The sequence below is a fragment of the Natator depressus genome, chromosome 5 (assembly GCF_965152275.1).
Source record: "Natator depressus isolate rNatDep1 chromosome 5, rNatDep2.hap1, whole genome shotgun sequence".
In the NCBI taxonomy this organism is placed as follows: domain Eukaryota; kingdom Metazoa; phylum Chordata; order Testudines; family Cheloniidae; genus Natator; species Natator depressus.
Window position 1 is genome coordinate 59,327,281 of NC_134238.1, and position 19,764 is coordinate 59,347,044.

Genomic DNA, 19,764 nt, shown 5'->3' on the forward strand with positions numbered 1-19,764 from the left:
ACCAAAAAGGCAGAACAAAAGAAGCAGGTGACCCTAGCAGGAGTCTATAAATGGACTCACATGGGGGGGAGGGGGAATGGATAAGGGTGGAGCCATTTTGCATGAGATTAAGACAGGGACAGGAAGTGTGGGGCAGGAAAAAGCAAGGTCCCAGATGCTAGATAAGGGCCCCACGAGGGAGAGAGACTAACTAGCATGCAACAGCCTTCATGAGGAAGGGATGTATACCTTGCCTGCCTTCCTGGACCCAGATGGTCCCTCAAGGACTCACAGGGGAAGAGTGAGCTAGAAAGTGAGGGACGTTGTGTTTAGGATGTTTTATATAATCTGTATTCTCTTATGCTTTATTTGTTAAGAGCATAACATTGTTATATTGTACAAAGTGTGTGTGTATGGACGGTTTCACAACTACTACATGACCCTGACAGAGTTAAATTGTAAACCAGAAGCTTCACACCTTTGGGAGGAGTTCTGGGATGGGGAGTCTGAAGGATCAGCACTGCAATCAGAGGGACTAAGTGTCTGGTGGCTAAGGTTCCTGCACTCAGAGTGCAGGGGTGCCAGATAGAAGGTCTGCACCCTGACAGCATGCCTAGGGACCCCAAGATTGGGGAACTGGCTGAACTTCATTCAGTCTCAAAGGGCTTGAAATACCCTGGGGATATCCCACACAGTAGTCCTTGTGACTGGCCAGGAAGGATCTGTGACACCTTTATCTCTAAACATGGAGAGTTTTTTATCTAAACCAAATCAGTTTACTACACTGAGATTTATTACATGCCTAAAACATTGGACTTCTTTGTGATTTTGAAACACAGTATGTAAAATTCGAAATACAAGCTAGTCCTTCCCATTCCCTCTTTATTGCTCCCTTCTGTTAGACTGCTCTGATCTTTCAGATTAGTGAGTCACTCTTTGTAACTCAGGATGCAAGGGAGATCTGTAAACAATAGGGATTAGCACAACGGCATACAGCAGCTAAAAGGGACAGACTACATTCTGCTTTTGAGGACACAACACTTAGAGTATGTCTACACTACGAAATTAGGTCGATACTATAGTAAGTCAATTTTTAGACATCGATTTTATACAGTCGATTGCGTATGTCCACACTAAGCACATTAAGTTGGCGGAGTGCATCCTCACTACCGTGGCTAGCATCGACTTATGGAGCTAATGGACTGTGGACTTACGGACAGCTATCCCACAGTTCCCGCGGTCTCCGCCACCCATTGGAATTCTGGGTTAAGCTCCCAACGCACGATGGGGCAAAAACATTGTTGCGGGTGGTTTTGGGTACATGTCGTCAGTCACCCCTCCCTCCGTGAAAACAATGGCAGACAATCATTTCACACCTTTTTTCCGTGCGGACAACATACTGCTTTCAGCAGACGGTGCAGTAGGACTGCTAACCTTTGCCATCCACCGCTTCTGCTGCAACTCTGCTCTGCTGCTAATGTCTCAATAGCGAATTTCTCCATGTTGTCTGTCATGGGCTCCCGGGTACGTGTGTTCTTCCTGGGGAAATGTGCGCGACGCTAATCGTCGTCCTCCACTGCTTCCGCTGCAACTCTGCTCGCCTGCTCTCATGAATCCACATGGCAGTCCTCTTGTCATTCTCTATAAATATCTATTCTCGTGGCATCCATCGTCAGCCACCGCTTCCGCTGTAACTCTGCACTCCTGCACAGCCTGCTCAGATCACCGTGGCAGTTATGAGCATTGTAAACAGCTCACGCATTGTCCTGAAGTATGTGCAGAACCAGAACCTGCAAGAGCAGGCGAGGAGGCGACGGCAGCACGGTGATGAGAGTGATGAAGCCATGGACACAGACTTCTCTCAAAATACTGGCCCCGGCAATTTGGACATTCTGGTGGCAATGGGGCAGGCTCATGCCATGGAACACCGATTCTGGGACCGGGAAACAAGCACAGACTGGTGGGACCGCACAGAGTTGCAGGTCTGGGATGATTCCCAGTGGCTGCGAAACTTTCGCATGCATAAGGGCACTTTCATGGAACTTTGTGACTTGCTTTCCCCTGCCCTGAAGCACAAGAAAACCAAGATGAGAGCAGCCCTCACAGTTCACAAGTGAGTGCTGATAGCCTCTGAAGCTTGCAATGCCAGACAGCTACCAGTCAGTCAGGAATCAATTTGGAGTGGGCAAATCTATTGTGGGGGCTGCTGTGATCCAAGTAGCCAACGCAAACACTGAGCTGCTGCTATCAAGGGTAGTGACTCTGGGAAATGTGCCTAACTGTGGTGGGGCGATAGACGGAACGCATATCCCTATCTTGGAACTGGACCACCTTGGCAGCCAGTATGTAAACCGCAAGGGGTACTTTTCAATGGTGCTGCAAGAACTGGTGGATCACAAGGGACGTTTCACCGACGTCAACGTGGGATGGCTGGAAAAGGTACATGACGCTTGCATCTTCAGGAACTCTGGTCTGTTTGAACAGCTGCAGGAAGGGACTTACTTCCCAGACCAGAAAATAACCATTGGGGATGTTGAAATGCCTATAGTTATCCTTGGGGATCCAGCCTACCCATTAATACCATGGCTCATGAAGCCATACGCAGGCACCCTGGACAGTAGTCAAGAGCTGTTCAACTATAGGCTGAGCAAGTGCAGAATGGTGGTAGAATGTGCATTTGGACATTTAAAAGCACACTGGCACAGTTTACTGACTCCGTTAGACCTCAGCGAAACCAATATTCCCATTGTTATTACTGCTGGCTGTGTGCTCCACAATATCTGTGAGAGTAAGGGGGAAGACGTTTATGGCAAGGTGGGAGGTTGAGGCAAATTGCCTGGCCACTGATTACGCACAGCCAGACACCAGGGCTGTTAGAAGAGCACAGCAGGGCGTGCTGCACACCAGAGAAGCTTTGAAAACCAGTTTCATGGCTGACAAGGCTACGGTGTGACAGGTCTGTTTGTTTCTTCTTGCTGAAAACCTGCCCCCTTGGTTCACTCTACTTCCCTGTAAGCCAACTGCCCTCCCCCCTTTGATCACTACTTGCAGAGGCTATAAAGTCATTGTTGTTTCAAATTCATGCATTCTTTATTAATTCATCACACAAATAGGGGGATAACTGCCAAGGTAGCCCAGGAGGGATGGGGGAGGAAGGAAGCACCGGGTGGGGTGGTGGATGAGGGGAGGAGGGAAGGACAAGGGCACACTGCACTTTAAAACTTATTGAATGCCGTCCCTCCTGTCCTCACATTCATTTTCTGCTTTCCTGGACTCTGCCATTGTTTGCCTCCACGCATTCTGCTGAGCTCTTTCAGTGCAGGAGGACTGCATGAACTCAGAGAACGTTTCATCGTGAGTGCGTTTTTTTCACCTTCTTATCTGCACTAGCCTCTGGGACGGAGATGGCTGGGGGAGTGTTGAAACATTTGCAGCTGCAGGAGGAAGTATTTAAAAAGACACATTTTAGAGGACAATGGGTAGACTCCTTCATGGTGAACCAAGCTGTTAACATTACATAGCACATGTGCTTTCGGTGCAAGGTCGTATTTTGCCTCTTATATTGAGGCCCTGCCAGTTTGGTGTGAGAGATCACACATGCAGGGCCGGGCAACAGAATTTGGCTTGCAGGCAACCATGGTAAGCCACACTCTCTCGGCTTCTTCAACCTTCATAACATGTGGGAATGGTTCAAACAGCAGCACCCTCCTTTCCCATACCAAGCACCCGTTGGGTTGGCCATTTCAAAGGAGGGGCTGCAGTTTTCGGGTTAATGTGCAGCACAATCCCAACTAACCCCCCCCACCCCAATTCTCTGGGATGATCACTTCACCCTCCCCGCCCACCGCGTGACTAGTATCAGGGAAGATCCTTGCCAGCCAAACATGAACAGCTCAGCATAAATCCCCTCCCCTGCCACCGCCTGGCTAAAAGCAGGGATGATTTCTTTTCAGCCACAGGCAAACAGCCCAGCAGGAATGGCCACCTCTGAATGTCCCCTTAATAATGTCCCTGGAGGATTTCCGCTCCACCCCAGACACGTTAACAGACTTTTCCAGTAGCTGTACTGGCCGCAAATGCATCCCAAGTCTTCAGGGCAAATTAATCATTAAACATGCTTGCTTTTAAACCACGTATTATATTTACAAAGGTACACTCACCAGAGGTGCCTTCTCTGACTTCATGGTCCGGGAGCTGCCTTGGGAGGGTTGGGAGGATATTGGCTCCAGGGTGATAAACAGTTCCTGGCTGTTGGGGAGAATGGTTTCTCCGCTTGCCTGTTGTGCGCTATCCTCCTCCTCCTCTTCCTCATCCCCAAAATCCTGATCCCTGTTGTGTGAGACTCCCCCCTTGCAGGTGTTGACGGACAGGGGTGGGGTAGCAGTAGGGGAACCCCGTAGAATTGCATACAGCTTATCATAGAAGCGGCATGTCTGGGGCTCTGACCTGGAGCGGCCGTTTGCCTCTCTGGTTCTTTGGTAGGCTTGCCTGAGCTCCTTAATTTTCAAGTGGCACTGCTGCGGGTCCCTGTTATAGCCTCTGTCCATCATGCCCTTGGAGATTTTTTCAAATATATTGGTATTTTGTCTTTTGGAAAGGAGTTCTGATAGCATGGATTCGTCTCCCCACACAGTGATCAGATCCAGTTCCTCCCATTCGGTCCATGCTGGAACTCTTTTGCGATTCTGGGACTGCATGGTCACCTGTGCTGAAGAGCTCTGCATGGTCACCTGTGCTGAAGAGCTCACCACGCTGGCCAAACAGGAAATGAAATTCAAAAGTTCCCGGGGCTTTTCCTGTCTACCTGGCCAGTGCATCTGAGTTGAAAGTGCTCTCCAGAGCGGTCACAATGGAGCACTCTGGGATAGCTCCTGGAGGCCAATACCGTCGAATTGTGTCCACACTACCCCAAATTTGACCCAGCGATGTCGATTTCAGCGCTAATCCTCTCGTCAGGGAGGAGTACAGAAATTGATTTTAAGAGCCCTTTAAGTCGACAAAAATGGTTTCGTCGTGTGGATAGGTGCAGGGTTAAATTGATCTAACTCTGCTAAATTCGACCTAAACTCATAGTGTAGACCAGGGCTAAGATATTACAACAACCTCACAAGTGATAAAAGAACCACTCTAGTTAGAAGACCCAACATACACAGACAGAGATCAGGACTCCCTCCTCCTATTTTTTCCCATAGTTGTCTCCTGATGTAATAAAATGAAGACTAGTCTCACAGGCTTTCAGCTATTTTTTTCCTTCATAATTTGGGGTCTCACTTTAATATCTGGCTCTTACACAAAACAATCTGGATGAAATCTTGGCCCCACTGAAGGCAATGGGATAACTCACATGTAACATCAGTGTAGGCCAAGTCCTGTTTTGGTTGCAATTGTGACTTCTAAAAATATATTCTCCTGAGATTAAGCTTTGCATACACTTGTTCTTTACAAATATATTTGAGACTTACTGAAGCACATCAGCTTCCTATGTGTCAAGTAATCAGAGAATTAGTTCAGTGAATTATTTCAAGAAGTCCAGTAATTCCAGAAGTATGGGGAAAATATTTCTAAGAGTGGAGGACTCTTAGCAGACAAAGACTTGAGAAGATACAATGGCTGGAAGCTGAAGTTAGAAAAATTCTGTTTGGAAATAAGGTGCAAGTTTGTAACAGTGAGAGTGACTAACTTGCAAGGAATACAGTGGATTCTTCATCACTGAAGCCTTTAAATCAAGAAAAGATATGTTTCTAAAAAGATATTCTCTAGCTCAACCAGAAATTTGCACTTAAAGCAGGAATCACTAAGTCACATTCTATTGTCAAACTGAACAATACGCTCTAGCTTTTATGAATCTATGGAAAAGAATGATGTCCAGGGGCTTGATTCAAATCCCGTTGATGGAAAGAATCTCATTGACTTCAATGGTCTTAAAATAAGGCCTATACAGACCTAATTCAAGACACCAATCAAGGATCTAGAGCAGTGGTTCTCAAACTGTGTCCAGAGTTTGGGTTCCATTTACATTTTAACCAAAAAATTGTCTCATTGACCATCTACCCTTCCACTTGCAAGTTAAATAAGTGATATGGTTAATTTTACCTTGTATTAAAACATTGCCCTCATACTTACTCATACAGATTCTTCAAAGGTGCGGTTAAAATGGCAAGTGCAGAGAACAGATTGTTGCAGTGGTTGTGTATTTTATAGATCTTGGCATCTTTGTCTTTATGTGGATTCAAAAGTTCCTGCACTGAGCAGCAAGCTGACCACAGCATATTTTCAGTAGATATTAAAATCGCTGTGATATCAATTCTGTCGGGAAGAAAGGGTGAAAATGTCAGCCATGGAAGTAGTCTGATGGTGAAATCTCATCTGAGTTATCAATGCACTTTCCTACAATACAGAAAATACAAACTCCTTTGAAATGGCTGGAATTGTTAAATGATCTACAAGCTCTCTGTAAGTAATACACACTACAAACTAATACATAATCAATCAATTTCTGGTCAGAAATAACATTTTATTCGGTTCTCTTAATAAACAATAGTTGACACAGCATGTGAAGATAGAGCCATATCTCTGGCTCTTCAATCCTTGCTCCTGCTACCCCCCAGCATCTTCCCTATTAACATCCAGCCCTCTGCCCCCTACCTCAGAACCCCCTTCTCACTGCCAGAGTCACCAGTTACCTGCTACTCCTCCCTTGTCACTTTCTAGCCCCCTAAACTCCTCACTGTCACTTTCCAGTCTCTTTCTGCCACTGCCCCGTCCTCTCTCCCCAGTATAAACACCCTATTACCAATTTCTTTACATTGTACAGGAAGCAGATATTCTGCAGGTCTGATATGACCAACCTCTGCCACCAGATGCTATATAATAACTGCAAAACAACTTCTGTCACAAGTAAGACAATGCTGCTACAGGAGACCTGTAGGAAGGAGGTAGGAGGTAGGAAGGAGGTAGGAAGGAGGTAGACAAGGAAGGAGGTAGACAAGTGTGGGAAGCAAGGCCTGTAGGGAATTCAAAGAAGCAGAACCTTGTATACCTTCCCCACCAACCTACAAGGAATAGGAGGAAAGGTGTGGGACTCAGTAGTTTCACAGCCCTAATTTCCTTTCTCATATGGGTTGGCACTGTACTAACTCTGACTCCAGCAGGCAGAGAAAATGCAGCTCGGCCACAGAACTGGTGGTAATAGAACAGCACCCAGTCACACACACTAGCCAGCAGGAGACTGTCAAATCATGGCTCTTCCCTCCTGCTTGTGTGAATTGTAAAAGGGAAAAACGTTGGGTTTAAATTTTACTGGAGAATAGCAACTTAGTTTAAATAATATTACAGGATGGAATTGCAGTGCACGCACTGCATTCAAGTCCAACTGGAAAGCCTGACTAGCAGACGGTGAACTGATTTTCAGTCTGTGAACCTTTATAGGTGCCCAACTGACTGAGGCAAGGTGATATGACAGAGAAGTTTTCAACTAGTAACCAGCTAGACAATGCCTGGCACAAGGCCACAGAACCTTGACCTAATTAAAAAAAATAAAATTCAATATAAAATAATAGATATGCTGAAGTAAGAATGTAGTCAAACAAATGCATAACACAAAGGGCAAGATTTTCAAAGATATTAAGGCACCCAGGGATGCAGAAAGGCACCTAGTGGAATTTCCAAAAAGCCTAACTCCCAGTCCTACTAAGTTCCTATCTGAATCTTTAGGCATCTAAATACCTTTGAAAATCTGGCCCAAAGTGCACAAAAAGCTCTCTATCTTAGTCTCATGGGTTTATAATGTCGCTAGAAGTTCCCAGTTAAAATACAGCCTTATAAAGCACACTTATGCAATACGTCGTAGTATGAATATATAGAATCATAAACTTTAAGGTCAGAAGGGACCATTATGATCGTCTAGTCTGACCTCCTGCACAATGCAGGCCACAGAATCTCACCCACCCACTCCTGTAACAAGCCCCTGACCTATGTCTGAGCTACTGAAGTCCTCAAATCATGGTTCAAAGACTTCAAGGTGCAGAGAATCCTCCAGCAGGTAACTAACTATATTCAAAGAAAAATATGTTTTTATTGTATGACTGGATAATTCACTTAGAGACAAAGCCAAGAATTACCATTTTAATGAATGGAATAGAAGTTTATAAATGGAGTGCCCTGTTTATTAAAGTAAACAAAAAGTTTCTTCTTGTCCAGTAACTTAAATCAGCTTCATGCAAAGCTGAAAAATACCAGATGCATCAGGCACTGTAGCAGGACTTTTATATCCTGCAAATTATAGGAAATTTTGCAAGAAAATTATCAGGAAAAGTGTTTTCATGTCAGGAGATACAGTAACTATCGTATTCTGTGTTGACTAATCCCACAAGATGCAGTACCTGATATTAGGGGCTTCTTTTTTGCCCTTCCTCCCCCTACGCCACCCACAGTTCTTGTCATGCAGACAGAAAGCAGAAGACCGAAAGTCAGACGTGCAGGCAATGCAATGTTTATTGGGGTTAGTTTCAAGCAAGTATATTTCAAGCAAGTATATCCATAGCTCTGATGCCGCAGAGCCTTTACCCGTGTCCCCGTTTCCTATTCCCACCTCTTCCTTCTTACCAGGCCCAAATATACCTGTAGTGAACGTCCCTGATCCGACGCTTTACAATTTATGGTCATGTTCCATTTTGGAGGGTCATGAGTCTGGGGTCTGGATGCCACCTCTTTTGTATCCCATGGAAGGGGTAAGGAATGAGGCTGTGTTCTGGCCAAGGCCCGGCCTTTCTTTGGCCTTTCGTGTTTCTTATGCCCCCCCCACTCCCACAATCCCATTGCCCCTCCTAAATGGTTGCTTGACCTTGGCTTGAGAGAGGAGCCAGGCAGCCTTCCAGTATATGCTTATATATTAAACTCCCATAATACCCAGTAACACATTTAACTCTATCCCTTATCTTTTCTCATTATACTAACAAAACCCATCTGGCTGGGCAGAAGCAACACACAGTGTCTTTGTTCACACATATTAAAAAGGATATAAGAGTATCAAAAAGCAAACCCAAAATTCTATCTCAAGCTAACAAACAGGCCTATATACTGACACTTGAGCATGCAGAAATACTGTCTAGGAGTATATGCTAATTATATTTAAGGATATAAAGTGACCTTATCACACTTTACAGGAGAATTTAGTACAGGATTAAAGCATAAACAAGAGCTGGGAAATCTGTGGTTTATTCCCAGCTCTTACATAGACTGTGAAACCTTGAACAAGTCACTTCGCCCCTCTGTGCCTCAGTCTCCCCATCTGTAATGTGGGTTTACAATACTTCTCTAACTCACATGGATGTTGTAAGACTTAATTCACTGATGTTTGCAAAGTACTTTATGAAATTCTTGGATGACAGGCACTTTAGAAATCTTCAGTATCATGAGCAAATTTTACATCTCAATCTCTGTTGCACATCTACATTTACAGCCTTCAACAGGAGTTATGTGAGTATATTGTCGCAGGTGGATTCAATGTCCATGCAGATGACTCATTCTCTTGAGATTAATTTAAATCTCATGGCCACCATGATCACCATGGACCCTGACATGTTTCAGTAAAGAACAGGGCAAGAGAAGCCGTTCGCTTTACTGATTGCTGTAACCAAACAGGAGAATGGAAAGGAAGGAATAAGATTATTAGGACAAGTTTGCTGCAAGAGCTGCCTGCCCTTTTATTGCTTCTTGACAAAGCCCTTGCTCCAGCAAAGTTTAGGAACCTCATAGGACAGTCTTCAGCTGGAGCACTTGCCTGTCCTGGAGCTGCCAAAAGAGCAGGGCTTTTAATTCATGGTTCAATCCCTTGACCCTCACCCAAAGCTACTCCTGCTGTCTGCATTTCTTTTTGTCTGCTCAGCCACTGCTTGGACCCCTTTACATCAAGCCTCATGCACTCTGGCCATTTATGTGGCAGTTTTACAAAAGAGGGAGTTATGCAACCCCAATCATATACTGCATGATCACATTACATGGAGCCTAGCATATACTTAAATATCCCAGATGCATTTTATTAAAATAATCCTCATAGGAATTATATACATTTATGAATTTATTTTTATATTCACATATTTTTAAATTCAGGTGAATTACAACAAAACAACACATCATATCCTGAGAACACATGCATTTTATTCACAAAAAAACACCTGTTAATCATAAATGCATTACCTTATCTGTGGAGTTCTCTTGTAACTGGGATGGGCCTGAGAATATCTGCAGGCTAGCACAGCCAAAGATTTCTCCAGCACTTCTTTTAGAATCTCCTGGGCTAACTTGGGGGGTAGAATAGTCCACAGATCATGTTGGAGAGCACAGCAGAAATAATGCCACATCTGGACAGAGAATGAGCATCTTTCCCCCTGGCAAAACCACAACACATTAAACAATAGAAACACATCTTCCAAAATGTCAGCTTGGTTCCTGTGAATCTAATTAGTTCAGGCTGAGAGGAAATAGCTGAAGAGTTTGAGACAGTAAATGACCAAAAAAGATTCTTGACAAGATGTAAAACATCTTTATTGACAAAGAAACACATGTTTCATTTCAGTTACTAAACCAATACTCTACCACAAAGCCAAACCACAAACATTTGACCTACTATATCATTAATTAGCCTACTTCTGACCTATTGTTTTAATTTTACTTTAAAACTACATACAGTATTTTGCAATCACTAAACTAACCAGATTAGTTTAATATATTGGCTACCTCTTCTTAAACAAGAACCAAAGTATTTAAATTACTTAAGTATGTCTATTTCCATAGATATCCATAATAACCACTGTCAGATTTTTTATGTCATTTCCTGGTTTTCTTACATAAAATAAACTTCAACTATTATGGGTTGAGTATACTGAAAAAAAATCATAAAAGAGTAGAACTTTACCCATGGAGATCTTTGCGTAGAATGCTTCCTAGATAAGTACTAGCTCAAATTGTTCATACATTGTTTATAACTGTGTGTTTTGATACTTTATGGTCTCCTAATTATGAGATTCACTATTGTAGATTTCTTCCAGGAGAAGGTGATCAAATGTGCAAATATTTCTACACAGTGAACCACAAGCTAAATATGAGTCAACAGGGTAACACTTGCAAAAAAAGCGAACATCATTCTGGGATGTATTAGCAGGAGTTTTGTAAGCAAGACACAAGAAGTAACTCTTCCACTCTACTCCACGCTGATTATGCCTCAACTGGAGTATTGTGTCCAGTTCTGAGTACCACATTTCAGGAAAGCTGTGGACAAACTGGAGAAAGTCCAGAGAAGAGCAACAAAAATTAATAAAGGTCTAGAAAACATGACCTATGGGGGAAGATTGAAAAAATTGTGTTTGTTTTGTCTGGAAAAGAGAAGACTGGGAGGGGACATGATAACAGTTTTTAAGTACATAAAAGCTTGTTACAAGGAAGAGGAAGAAAAATTGTTCTTCTTAACCTCTAAGGATAGGACAAGAAGCAATTGTCTTAAATTTCAGCATGGGAGGTTTAGGTTGGACATTAGGAAAAAATTCCTAACTGTCAGGGTGGTTAAGTACTGGAATAAATTGCCTCGGAAGGTTGTGGAATCTCCATCATAGGAGATTTTTAAGAGCAGGTTAGACAAACACCTGTCAGGGATGTCTAGATAATACCTAGTCCTGCCATGAGTGCAGGGGACTGAACTAGATGACCTCTTGAGGTCCCTTCCAGTTTCTATGAAATATTCTCTTTATTTCTACAAATATAACTCTTGCATTCACAGAATAAGCACATTAAGGACAGAATAATTAGCTTCCATTCCTAATGGAGACTAATACCTTTTTGATAAGTTTTTAGGTCTTCTAACATCAAATTAAAATCAGTCTCACAATAAGAAATAAGACTTTCTAAATGAATTTTCTATGTGGTACAGCATTTATAATGTTTTATTAAGTATTTGGATGCCTGAGAGTCTTGTTAATTCTCTGGGAGCCTACAAACTCTTATCTGAATATAAGTTTATACTATTATACCTGGTTTCAGAGTAACAGCCGTGTTAGTCTGTATTCGCAAAAAGAAAAGGAGTACTTGTGGCACCTTAGAGACTAACCAATTTATTTGAGCATGAGCTTTCGTGAGCTACTGTAGTACTCCTTTTCTTTTTACTATTATACCTATTATTATATAACATTGTTGTTCACTATATAGAATCTTAAAGTGCTAAATTTAATAATGTATCTTTTCTAACATTGTGCCTCTAAAACAGAAGTAATAGTGTTTTGATTAAAGATTTATATGAGATCCATTCCCTTTTGCTGACCTGTTTTTCTGTTTGTTGTCATTTCTAAAGTATTCTACTGGTAAACATCTGCTATTTTTGAAGACTTTGTACAATGTAAACAGATGTGAGCTTTTATTTAGATTATATATCAGGAAGCAAGCAGCTGGGTTTTATTACATAAGCCACTCAATATTATCTTTGAACAGACAATTCTTTATTCTTTGACTATTAGAAAACATAAGTTCCTAAAATTGCAGCAGATGTCTGCTACACTAAAAGCTTGATTCTAAAATGTAATGTGGAGAGCTGGCCTGGTGATACAGCGGGTTTTCAATGTACATCGTCAGTAAGATGCTGCACCCTAAGAGGTTCACACCCTGACATCTTAGAATGTAAGTGCTTTATGGTAAAAACGTACTTAGGGTTCCATTCAGATCTCACATACATAGGCACATATTGATCCATACCTTGTAAAATTATTACTGAACTTTTACAAGCTATATGTCCATATGAATAGAATAGAGCTCTTAGCCTACAGTTAAGATGGGACTGTCTGCTTTTCTCTTGATTGAACCCACCACATTTTTCAAAATCAGTTGAATTAGCAGAGAGGTATAAGGAGAGTGTGTGAAGAGAGAATGCAGTTAGGTGTCCCGATGCAAAAACATTTGTAAATTGAGCTATTTTTACCTTCACTGCGTAGAAAAGCAATATCACTTTATTTTAGAGAGTATAAATAGCCACGGACTCCCAAGTTTAGTTGGGGTCTTTGGAGGTTACCATTGTACAAATAATAAGTCTATAGAAAATGTCACTCCATGTAATCACAGTGCGCCACATTCTGACAACCTTACTCATGTTGAGAATGCCTTTGTCTGCATATAGTCCCATTTTCTTTTGTGGTGTGCAGTTTATTATTTTGAAAAAGAGGGGCCAGCCAGTTCTGCTTGTCAGCACGTGGTGGGTGGGGTCGGCAGTGGGAAAAGAGGTGGGGCAAAGCCCCACTCCTCCTGCCACAATTTGAATGATATGCATCCCTTAGAATAGGAAGGGAACAGCCCCTGGGATCTCCAATGTGTTCTGCCTGGCCCTTACACAGGCTGCATAACAATGGGGCGGGGGAAGGTTCCTTCCTTATACGCTCCCCTTCTGATGCACGCAGGGCTGGCTCTAGGCACCAGCAAAACAAGGAGGTGCCGGCCATGGCACCCCTAGAAATGTGCCCCCACCACCCCAGCTCACCTCTGCTCTGCCTCTGCCTGCTCACCTGAGTGCGTCACCACCGTTCTGCTTCTCCCCATCCCTCCCAGGCTTGCCGCGCCTGGGCGGGAGGCAAGGAGGAGAAGCCAAGCGGCAGCACGCTCGGGGGAGGCGGCAGTGGTGGAGCAGAGGTGAGCTGGGGCGGGGATCGGTTCCTCTACCCCCCCGCTCTTACTTCCTGTGCTCCACCCCCACCCTCGCTCACCTCCGCTCCGCCTGCTCCCCTGAACGCGCTGCCTCTCCCTCGCCTGAGAAGGAGGGGGGAGAAGCAGAGCAGCAGCATATTCGGGGAGCAGGCAGAGCGGAGGTGAGCTAGGGCAGGGGGGTTGTTGGGGGGGGGGAGCCGCAGGAAGCAATGGGGGAGGGAAATGTAGCACGCCCAGGGGAGGAGGCGGAGCCGGGGATTTGGGGAAGGGGTTGGGAAAGGGCGGAGTTGGGGTGGAGCTGGGGGTGGGGGGGGCACAAAAAAAAGCGGGGGCAGCCAAAGAATTTTTTGCTTGGGGCAGCAAAAATCCTAGAGCCGGCCCTGGATGCATACATCCATAAAGCAGAGATACACTCTGTCCCTTAGTTTGGTGGGAGAGAGTGGTTCTGCTCTTTGTGAATTTTAACTGAGGACTTACAAATAGTGCCAGATAAATTGTCCTGAAGATTGAAGCAATACAAGCTTCCTTCAACTACCTTCCTATGTGCCTCAATCCTGACCAGAGGAGCGAGGATTATTCAGTCAGTCCTTGCTGTCTTTGCTGAGACTGCTAACAATTTTTGTCAATTATGATGGTAGTTTTTGTGAAGTGGACAACTGTTTCCTAGTTGCTGGAATGAGGCCACCAAAAACTGGTCACAGTCATGTGATAAGTTGAGACTGTTACAAATGCAGACCAGATCCCAATCAGTGACCAAGAAGTACTGGGCTCCATACTACTGCCAACTTCCTGAACCATCCAGACCATATTTAAGAAAAATAAAATCGGTTTCTTTATTACTTCTGCTCTGAGATACAGAGACCCTTTAATAGCACCAGCCACGGAAAGTAATATTTAATCAATTGGACTCTCCAGATCCTCACCATCGAAAGAGAAGGTATAACACAATGGCTCTTCCTAACAGTTTCCAGAATGTAAGTATCAGAGACAAAGGAGATTCTGCTCCATTGCAGGAGGCCTGGGAGACGGTAGAGTCATACGCAGAAGCCTAGTTCTCATATATGGCAATTGTAACAAGCAAGGACAGGACCATGGTTGCTGTAGATCCCAATTATTATTGATAATGAAATTACAAATGTTTTACATGACCCAGAAATCACATTCAAGGGATTTTAAGCAATATGTAGTCTATAATCAATGGAATAGTTCACTGGAAGTGGGAAAGAATCAATATATTCAACTGTATGTTTTATTAATTGGCCCCTGATTTTCTTGCACTGAAATAATTAAACTAGAGTTTAAGAGTAGACTTGGGATTCCAAAATTCAGACAATATCACAAATGCAGGTTAGAAACATATGGCTGGATTCTGTGGACAGGGATACTGGTCACTTGTGCTATCTGAGCCACTTACCAAACCCACAGTAGGGGAGCAAAATGAGAAAGAATGACAAAGGAGAAATATATTAAATAAGAAAAATACTTATCATATGCACATGTATTGGCAGGGAAAGAAAAAAAATACAATTCTTACAATCATCATAGGGAGTATTTCTGTGAGAAAAGATTTACATTATTCTGGTATTGTTATTTCTTTGAGTCTTATACTGTATAGGCGTCAATATATTAACCTTCTCTCCTTTTCCCCATACAGGTAAACTATCTATTTTCAGCCAATCCTAAGAAACAGTATTTTACTAGGCAAACGGCATGAGAACCCTTATTTAATTAGCTGACTGATTAATCTTAAGTCTTTTAACTATATTTTACTAGATCATTCCTAAGAAGATATTTACATACAGTAACAGAGCTATTTTAAAAACATATCCCAACAGCCCCTGTGCACAAGTAGAACAGATCTTATGTTTCTAATTAGTCAGAGAGCAGATAAGCAGTAAAACACATTTATGTAAAAGGAGGGGATAGTAAACTTAACCTCACACCTCATAAAAAGCTTTGTAGTCATCCCAGTGGTGGCTCTCAGCATCCTGTAAAATACTTGTAGCACAAACTCTGACGCAGTAGTTGGTAACTTGAAACTGGAGAACGTTGATGAATTCCTGATATCCCTGGACAGGCACTAGGAACAGGGGCCTGTTCAGAGGGAATGATCAAAGAGGCAAAGATTTAAGGCCTGTGCAGTAGGAGGTAACAATCCACAGTACTACAAATGGTTTGGATTATTACTTATCAATCATTCATTTCCTCTTGGGCCTGAAGTCAGAGCCCACGTTCACTTTCAAAAAATCTGGTCTTTGTTTTGCGAATTCTTTGAAAATGTACATCTGCTGTTCTACAAATATGTATTTCTGCTTCAGACAAGCTGCATTATCAATACATCATTCAGAAGTAAAAGTATTCTTCCCTATTATTACAAATCAGAATATTATTTTGTCATTCAATTGTAAATGTTTTTGGAAGACACTATGCACTTTTCAGCAGTAACTTTTATAAAGCTAGCATATAAACATGAGTCCCCCAGACTTACTCTTTTTAGTAAAATAAAAAGTGTAACTCCACAGATATGAATGATCATAAACAGTTTTGAAATGCACACAAATAGAATGATTTGGGCAATATTTGGGAGTAGATTCTGTCATGCACCAAAATACACACATTGCAAGAGAGGGGAAAGCGTTAGGGATCCAATAATGGTTCTCTGATTCTGATGCTGCCCTGGCCCCAACCCTAAACTGCACTAAGTTACAACAACTGGGTATGGTCCCGCAGTGCTCTGCTTACACCTGCCCGAGGGGAGCTCAGTGCCATCCTCAACATGCTCCCATGGAAGGATGTGTGGAGGGGAGACTGGCCTGGGAACCAGTTCCACCGTTCTACACCAGTGCATCAATTCTCTTTTTCACCACAGGAATCCTCAACTGGTCAGTAGCTCCAGCTTATATCCCCTTTGCCCCATTCAGGCAGAGCAACACGGAGATAATAGGAGCTGAGAATCGGGGCTCTGTTTTTAAATTCAGATGTGAATCATAGCATACAAGATATTTTTAATTAGAAATCAAAATCATAATATTTTTACTAGAGATAGTCAAAACTGGAACCTTGAATCCAAACCCCTTTAAGTTTCTGCTTGGGTATCCATTCAGATTTAGATCCCAGGATTTGAACTAGCACCTTATTTTGACTCTAGGTCATACTCAAATCCACAAGGAGCTCAGTTCCAATTCAGACATGACCAGAATCACACAGGATGAGCAGATCAAGAGATTCCTACTGTTCTGAGCCAAAATCTCCTAAGAACCACATACATAGTTTCAGGGCCATCAGGTCCAAGCATTAGCTCTGATTCAACCTCTAACCTGAACCCTTACCCAATCCTACTCTGCCCAACACCCCTTCTTTGACCTATCTCTAATTTTATTTAGCATCCATCTAAGACTTATTTAATTAATAATTACCCTCTTGTAAAAGTTTATTAGATACATATGCTCATGGTGCTCAACACAATCTTCATGACACCAACGTGCAGGAACATATCTTCATGTTGTCAAACATTAAATTGTTTAACATTGTTTTTATGAAAATTAAGCTGTTGCTGCAGACAAAAATGAAATGGAAGTCCTCCATTCATCCATACCATAATATAGTGTAGACTGTATAGGAGTATTTGCTCAAGGTTAAGAAGTAAAGAATTTGCATTGCCTTGCCAATTCAGACCTTGAAGGTAAAAATCAATGTTTGTAATAACTACTTCAAGTTATCAATATGTCTGATCTTTCCTAAAAAACAGTGCAAATGGTACTTTAACTATAGGAAATATTTTGGGTATATTTACAAGTATTATAGATTATACATTATACCACGGAAATGGAATCAAAGTTCCATATTATCTATATTTGAACTAAAACATATTTAAAGGACTCACTTCTTGCTGGTCTCTCTCATTAAATTATCATACATCATAAAATGCTGAAAGACATGTACTGCTGTGGAGAGAACAGCATACAAGTTTTGCACTGGAGCCTTGAAGGGAACTTCTTTGCTTCTCTCCTCCAACCTTTCCAGGACAGCTGTTGCTACTTTGCAGCTGGCCTCTACAAAGTTTGCTCTAATTTCCTGAAGAGAATCATCTCTGCATGCCAGAGCCAGTGGAAGCACTGTGTCAAGTTCTTCCATGATGTCAGAACAAAACTAGGGAGAAATAAATGTGGCATCAAGTTATTTGTACTCTGACAGCTCTGTGTAATTTATGTATGCCAGGGCCAAATTCTTGAATAATGAAATTGGCACAACACAAACATATTGAATCAGCCTTATAAAAATGTCAGTCTCTGGTACAGAAGGCAAATTTTTGTGCCATATACCAGCACAGTACATGCTAAGGATTTAACCTTATATGAGAAAATGCCCTAATTTTGCTCATGCCCTCCCATCATATATATTTAACGGTGTTCAGAAGATAAGACTAATTCCTTCCAAACAGAGATAATTCTCTAAACTATTATATCATTTTCAAAAGCTATGTTTTAATCAATTTCTTGCTGCTAGTTATAGGGGGGACATTGTCATCTTCTAGCAAGTATATGTATTGTTCTCAATAAAGCCATCTTACTAAAAGCCTGGATTTAATAAAATCCTTTAACTAAACATTTAATAATTCTGCTTAGCATCAATTGCTTTCCATCCTAAATTGGTAAAACACTTGCAAAAATTACAACATTAAAAAGCTTTCATATATTATATATTCTTAGACTAACCATTTAATTTATCAACATATCTGACCTTTTAGCCAAATCAAAGAACTCCAATTTGGCCATAATATTCGTTATGCTGATTAATTAAATGGCATGCCTAAGGAAATAAATACAGGAAATCCTTTTATAGCAATGCTTCAAATTTTGAAAGCATATCATCATCAAATTGGGATGCAGCACTACAGACACTAATCAGAATGGTTTTGAATCCTTTTGATGCAAAAAATAAAAGGGTAAAGTTAAAAAGTTCATTTTGTTTAGCACAGACTATGTGTTAAAATATAACACAATATTTGGCATTGTATTTTAATGCCTTTCACTTTCTTTTTAACTCCATTTATATACAACTTGGAACATTAATGGCACTGTAAGCACGTCAAAGCTTGGACAGCAAACAACCTTGGCATTCTGTCTCCCGGCAAACTTCAGATCTTTGGATACCTGCCTTTGCAATTCGTTTTGGTTGTTCCTCCTCGTGGACTGTTTCCCAGGACTCCCTCATTTGCTGGATGTTTACTAGGCTCATTGTATAGACTGCAGCTGAAGACTCTTCTTTCTGCTCAAGCTGAAGAATTTTAGTTGAAAAATCTTCAATTGCTATTGTTATACAGTGTGCCACAGAAGAAGACAGGTCTTTAAATGCATTCCTCCAGCTAAAATCCAGTAAAGTAGTCTGAAATATAAATGTATATGACATCAATCCAAACTCAGCAATGAACATTACTGTTGTTACGGTTCCAATCTTATATGACTATCAGTATACAAGTTATCTAGAGATATTCTGTCATACTGTGAAAGCCATTCACATAAGTTGGAAAATACAACTCACAAACAATGAACTAACAATAAAAAGCATATGTATTTTTAACACAGATTAATACATATAGTAATGTTTCATTCAAATTGTCATTGGATTTAATAAAAATATCAAAATGTCATTTATAAAAATCTATTTCAATAAAACTATCTTTATTTGAGCAGCAGGCTGCACTTGACTTACCACATAAAGAAACCTTTAAATTCAATATATTTAATAAAGTCAATTAAATTTTATAGCCATTTTTATAGTTTGCAACATCAGACACCATGTAATATTTTCTCTTACTTCCTTAGTATGCTTTTAACTCAAAACCAGCAAACCAATAATGTGAATGGTAAACGGTTTAGAGAAACCAGATTTGGCATACCAATGCTAGAATTCGTTTCTTTAGTGCTGCATTTGGCCACAGTTTAAACTAGTCTAGGTCACAGGTGTTCACAAACCTGGCCAAAAAAAATAGAGACCTCTGAGGTGGATCTGAGGAATGTCATGGACAACCCCCTGGCTCACACTAATTCTGCTTTGCACTGCTTTGATTGTGTAAAGCCATCTTAAAGCTGGACAATAGTGGCCAAC

General features: G+C 41.7%; 1 protein-coding gene across 2 annotated transcripts in view; it reads right to left on the bottom strand.

Annotated features, from left to right (window-relative positions):
• KIAA0825 (KIAA0825 ortholog) overlaps positions 1-19,764 on the bottom strand; it is a 419,106-nt gene that overhangs the window by 226,568 nt on the left and 172,774 nt on the right. For both annotated transcript variants that reach the window (XM_074952850.1, XM_074952849.1), the window contains exons 8-12: positions 18,814-19,041; positions 17,540-17,805; positions 15,600-15,750; positions 10,177-10,367; positions 6,103-6,285 (exon numbers count right to left, since the gene is read on the bottom strand). In XM_074952850.1, the coding sequence (XP_074808951.1) occupies positions 6,103-6,285; positions 10,177-10,367; positions 15,600-15,750; positions 17,540-17,805; positions 18,814-19,041 (1,019 nt within the window). The remainder of the gene's footprint in view (positions 1-6,102; positions 6,286-10,176; positions 10,368-15,599; positions 15,751-17,539; positions 17,806-18,813; positions 19,042-19,764) is intronic.